The sequence below is a fragment of the Trichechus manatus genome, unplaced genomic scaffold (genome assembly GCF_000243295.1).
Source record: "Trichechus manatus latirostris isolate Lorelei unplaced genomic scaffold, TriManLat1.0 scaffold00043, whole genome shotgun sequence".
NCBI lineage: Eukaryota > Metazoa > Chordata > Mammalia > Sirenia > Trichechidae > Trichechus > Trichechus manatus.
In genome coordinates this window covers 3,067,545-3,073,618 of record NW_004443979.1, presented here as the reverse complement: position 1 = coordinate 3,073,618, position 6,074 = coordinate 3,067,545, and the positions used below count along the sequence as shown (strand labels likewise).

The 6,074-nt window shown below is 41.8% G+C and overlaps 1 protein-coding gene across 1 annotated transcript in view; it reads left to right on the top strand.

Moving 5' to 3' along the window:
- The first annotated feature begins 3,661 nt into the window (after positions 1-3,661).
- TTC6 (tetratricopeptide repeat domain 6) overlaps positions 3,662-6,074 on the top strand; it is a 249,006-nt gene continuing 246,593 nt past the window's right edge. The window contains exons 1-2 of the mRNA XM_012555603.2: positions 3,662-3,682; positions 4,433-5,365. Coding sequence (XP_012411057.2) covers positions 3,662-3,682; positions 4,433-5,365 — 954 coding nt within the window. The remainder of the gene's footprint in view (positions 3,683-4,432; positions 5,366-6,074) is intronic.

Genomic DNA, 6,074 nt, shown 5'->3' with positions numbered 1-6,074 from the left:
ATCTTTTTATGCCAAGTGTTTTTGGGTTATATCCTGGACATTGTGAATGATTTGTCGTGTAGAGTCTGGATTCTACACAAGAATGTTGATGTTTTCCTTTTAACAGGAAGTTTACCACTCTCTGTGGTTGGAGGTTCAAATCTCAGTTCAGCTCTTTAAACCTTTACTGTGCTGCTTTGAGGCTGTCCCACATATGCATGGTTCAGAGGTTAATCTGAAACTCACGTGGGTTTAGACACAGAATTAGAAGATTACCTACTCTGGCTTTCTTACCTCTGTGATTTCTCTTTCACTCTCTAGTGACGGCTGGTGCCCGGGCTCCTTTCCTTGATTTTTTGGCCAGAATGATGAAGGGCTGTCTACTCGATTTTCTGCATGTTAAGGAGCCCTGGTGGCACCATGATTAAGTGCTCAGCTGCTAACTGAAAGATTGGTGGTTCAAACCCACCAGCTGCTCTGTGGGAGAAGGATGTGGCAGCCTGCTTCCATAAAGATTTACAGGCTTGGAAACCTTATGGGGCAGTTCTACTCTGTCCTATAGGATTCCTGTGAGTCAGAATCAACTCAGCGGCCATGGGTTTGGTTTGGTTTCGGCATTATGCTATTCTGCAATTACAGACTACTTTTAGGACGAAGCCACAAAAAATCTGGAAACTCACTTCCAGGCTGGTTGTTTCCAAAATGTTTGAACTCTCCTCCACAACCTGCCTTCTTCTGCTTACCCCTAAGAATCCTCAGGTAGTTGTTTTTTATATTTTGTCCAGAGTTTATAAGTTGTTATTAGTTGAGGAGTTGGTCTGTAAAATGCACATGTGGAACTCGAACAAATTGCTTTTGAAGTTGAGAACATGCAACATTTAACATGTTAAAAGCATGATAATGATAATAATAAAAACGTTCATTTTCCTATTTTGACTGTTTAATCAGTTAGATGAAGGAAGAAGTCCCAGAAGGAAGGATAGAAAATGGGAAGAAGAAAAAGGCAGTGAGAGTATTTTGTTGTTTCATTAGCTGTTATGTATGTATGTATTCATGTTCACAAGGAATATGAGTATACTCTAGATAATGGCTGTAAGGAATTGAATAAGTTAAGTATTTGTAGTCATTGAAATTTCTGTGGGCTAATAGTTTAGAAAAAAGTGCCTTCTGAGCTTGAAAACAGCTTTTTTCTATTTTGTATGCTCTTTTTAATCAATGTAATATAAGTGTTAACAAAAAACAAAAACAAAAAACAAACAAACAAAAAAACCCACTGCTGTCGAATCAATTCCGACTCATAGCAACCCCATAGGGTTTCCAAGGCCGTCAATCTCTATGGAAGCAGACTGCCACATCTTTCTCCTGCGGAGCCACTGGTGGTTTTCAACTGCTGACCTTTCAGTTAGCAGTCGAGTGCCTTAACCACTGTGCCACAACGGCTAGAAATACAAGTGTTAGTTTCTATTATTAATGTTACTGTAATTAAAGGCAACAAAACAAGTATTATGGAAAATGTGGAAAAATAGAAAAAAAAATCACTATTATCCCATTCTCTTAGCAAACTTGTTTATGTTTATATATTTCCTTTTAGGCTTTTCCATAGGTTGTAATCAGGGTACAAACAGATCTAGATTCTACCACTGACCACTGATATTTTCAAAAGCAAATACTGTTTTCAGAATATTTGTATGTTCCTTGCAATGCTGAAGATTTGACTAGATGACGTAGACTGCTTTTGGACTTAGAAGTTTCTTTTGGAACTTTAATGCTGTGCATTGGAAGTTGATGTTAGCATGAAATTTAGGAAATAAATTGAGATGATATTTGATTATGGATCCAAGAGAAGCCAAATCCTGTCCTTAATGGGTGCCTTTATTCCCCCTCCACTCCTCCCACTAAAGTGGCTGAGACTATATATAAGAAGAGGTCAAGGCCACATAATCCATATTACCAGCTGGGGCTTTGGCCCTCATTCCAAATGTAACACTCTGATGGCCTAACGTTAAAAAATCCTTTTCCTGTGTGAAATGGGTCGAAGTAGCTAGGAATCAAGCCATCTAAAAAACCAAAACCAAACTTGTTGCTGTCGAGTCATAGCAACTCTATAAGATTCTGACTCATAGCAACTCTATAAGTCATAGAGTCATAGCAACTCTATAAGACAGAGTAGAATTGCCCCATAGGGTTTCTAAGGAGCGGCTGGTGGATTTGAACTGCGAACCTTTGGTTAGCACCTGTAGGTCTATTTATTTCTGCTTTAGATAGTGTCTTCGTTATCTAGTGCTGCTATAACAGAAATACCACAAGTGGATGGCTTTAACAAAGAGAAATTCATTTCCTCACAGTAAAGTAGGCTAAAAATCCAAATTCAGGGCGTCAGTTCTAGGGGAAAGCTTTCTCTGCCTGTTGACTCTAGATGAAGGTCCTTCTCATCAGTCTTCCCCTGAGAGTTCCAGTAATTTGGAAAGAAGAGAGTGAAATTACTGCCAAGACTGCAAAGATTTCAAATACTGTTGTCCCATTTTAAAGTGTAGGGTAAACTTAACTGGATTGTGAACAGCAGACGTGACACCTGATGTAGATTAATACTTTCTCTTTTTAGGACAGCTATGTTATTTATCCTTGAGTATCTCCAAGCCAGAGTTAGTATCTTCCTTTTAGTAAATTGTTGCCAAGAAAAAGAGAACAGGTTATTCTCCCATAAGACTGGATGTTTAAAAATCATTTTACATTATTCTGTAGTACCAAAGGGTGGTGGGGGAATAAAGGCACCAAGCTTTTATGGACTGGCCAATTAAGCATCAGGATACCACCTACCTTGAAAACACAATAGAAGTTCCTGTCAAATTTAGAAGTTCTATTTGCTATTGGTTTATTTTTAGATATAAAGAGCAACTTTTCTGTTAAGAACTCAAGGGAATGTACAAGAAATGTTAAACAATGGATACTTGTTAAACTTCAGTAGCAAACCAGGGGCCTGGGAGAAGTTGGGAAGGGAATGCAAAGCAGGAACAAAGAAAAGGGAAGTGCAGTAGAGTCAAGTCAGATTCTCATCAGATATTAATGTGCTTCTAGTCTGTGCTCTGTTCCAGTTACTACCTCTCAGCCTTTTGTAAAAAGAAATGCAGATGGTGTCAGTATGCATATATTACCACCTGTGCAAACAATAACAGCCAAAATAATATGAGGAGGATTATATAGCATTTTTAAAATCAGGCAACTTCCTTAAGAGCTTTAGAAATCATTTCTAATGTTTGTATACTATGGCGTGGACAATAGGCGACAGATTATTATTCTCACTTTTTAATATGAAGCCTTGTATAGATAGAATTGAATTGTCCAAGGCTTAGTCAGTGGTGGACCTGGATAGAGAAAGAAAGCCTATTGATCCCCAGATGAGATGTAGCAGGGTCTTCAGTGTGAGAACCAACAGTGGATAGTTTAGAAATTAAAAGCAATATGACTATATTTGGAGGATGTTTTCTTATATATTGCCCATAAACAAAGAAACCAAACCAGTTGCCATCAGGTTGATTGTGACTCATGGCAACCCCATGTTGTCAGATTGGAACTGTGCTCCATAGGGTTTTCAATGACTGATCTTTTGGAAATAGATGCCAGGCCTTTCTTCTGAGGTGCCTCTGGGTGAACTCGAACCACCAACCTTTCAGTCAGCAGCCAAATGCTTAACTGTTTGAGCCATGTAGGACTTGTGTGTTGCCCATGTTGTTACTGATTGCTGTTGAGTTGATTCCGATGTGTACAGAGTAGAACTGCTCCATAGGGTTTTCAAGGCTGTGACCTTTCAGAAGCAAGTTGCCAGGCCTGTCATCCAAGACTCCACGGCAACAGGTTTGGGTTATATATATATATATATTTATATGTATATACACTGTGTGTGTAGATATATATATATATACTGTGTATATAGATACTATATATATACTGTGTATATAGATACTATATATATATACTGTGTGTATATATATGTACACACACATATAAAAAACCAAAACCCACTGCCTTGAAGTCCATTCCACCTCATAATGACCCCATAAGACAGAGTAGAACTGCCCCATAGGATTTCCAAGGCTGTAAATCTTTACAGAAGACGACTGCCGCATCTTTTTCCTGGTGAGCATCCTCCTCCTGCTGAGCAGCTGGTGGGTTCAAACCTCCAACCTTTGGGTTAGTAGCCCAGAGCTTTAACCACTGCGCCCGTATCTATAAATATAAATAAATACATATATTGGAAATCCTGGTGGTGTAGTGGTTAAGAGCTATGACTACTAACCAAAAGGTTAGCAGTTCGAATCCACCAGGCACTTCTTGGAAACTCTGTGGGGCAGTTCTACTCTGTCCTATAGGGTCGCTATGAGTCGGAATCGACTCAAGGGCAATGGGTTTTTTTTTAATACATAAATAAACTTGACATATTTTTGTTATTTCACAGGTTACATTTGTCAAGATGTCCCTGATCCCAAAGCACTTTGGGCTGAAATACAAAGAAGAATCATATATGCTTAAAGAGCTTGAGAAGGTTCGCAAGGATACTAAAACTGAATTTCTCAGATTCAAGCAGAGGTTGGCCTATAAGCCCACCGTAGGCAAAGGTCTCGTCTATGGCCCCGAAGATTTCTGCCCGAGCAGCTCTGGGGAGAGGAGGCGCATTTCCAGCATTGGTTCCCAGAAGCCAGTTGGGTTCCCTCCGGCTAAAGGCCCTGTGACCCCCGCTGTGGCCCTCCAGCAGGGAGCGCCCCTGGGCTCAGCGCGCCTTCCGGGCCCGAGCGAGACCGTCAGCCCCTGGAAAACCAGGCCATTTTGCCCCCAGGACTTTTACTTGCGGAGCTCCGCGTTCCTCCGGTACCGGCTCCCGAAGAAGCCGCCGGTCATCGCCCCGGGGGCCGGCACGTCGAGGCCAACGATCCTGCTGCCGCCGCCCGCGCCGCCGCTGAAGCCCAGAGTGCGCAAAGTCCCGGAGACCTCCAGGCCTGTTCTCGACCTGACCCGGGAGCGCGACGCGACCCAGGGGGCAGCGACGCTCGCCGAGGTCTGCAAGGCCAAAGAGCGGAAGGCCAGCTCCACGTGCCCCGAGAGCAGCGAGGCCGGCGGGTTAAGCCGGCGGAGGAGAGTGAGGATTCGCACTCACGTCTTGCGGGAGGACTCGATCTCCGAGACGCGGGAGGCGGCCAGGTCAGAAGTTTCCAAAACAGACCGGGACAGCATCTCGCAGAGCGATGCGGGCCACCTACCGGCGCGAGTGATCCCGACTTCCATAGAGGAGATCATCGCCTCGCTGCAGTCAGAGGCCCAGCTGGCCGCCGACCAGACCATCAAAGAGCTCATACAGAGTGTCCTTGGCCAGAATTACGACATTAAAATGGAAGTAGGTAAACTGGAATGATAGTAATATTTCTCTTGGGTAAACGTTACCGTAGGCAGGATACACACACACACACACACACACACACAAATACATTTAAATGTGAGTATATACATAAAACCAAAAAAACCCCAAAGCCATTGTCATCGAGTTGACTGGGACGCTAAACCGCAGACCTTTTGGTTTGCGGCCGAGCACTTTAACCATTGCACCACCATGGCTCCATATATATGTATTTTAAGTGCAGATGGTGTGTTGTAACACTGAAGCTAGATGAAACAGTGCCGTATTCAACTTCTTTGAATTTTTTTCTTTTCCGTCAACGGAGTATATATGTATTCTCTTTTCCAAGTGAAAGAAATTAAGACAGATTATTGCAGAAATAGTCTAGCTGTAGACCTGAGTGGTACATTACCTGCAGCCTTCTCTTTCAAAAGCTATATGATTATTTAGTATTAAAATAACAAAATAGATGTCTTATACAAAAAAACTTAGTCTTTTACTGTTATAGTTTAGCATTTTTCGTAGTAAATGGTAGTGAAAGTGAATTTATATCCTAGGAAGAAAATCAATGTATTACTATTGAGAAGTTGAATTTATAAGAGTTCTGTAATATTTTCAGTGAAAACTGTTATCTTTTTTTTTTCCTCCATTGCACTTCAGGTGAAGGCCCACAGAACAAATAGTTTCCCATGAAACAGCAGTACACACA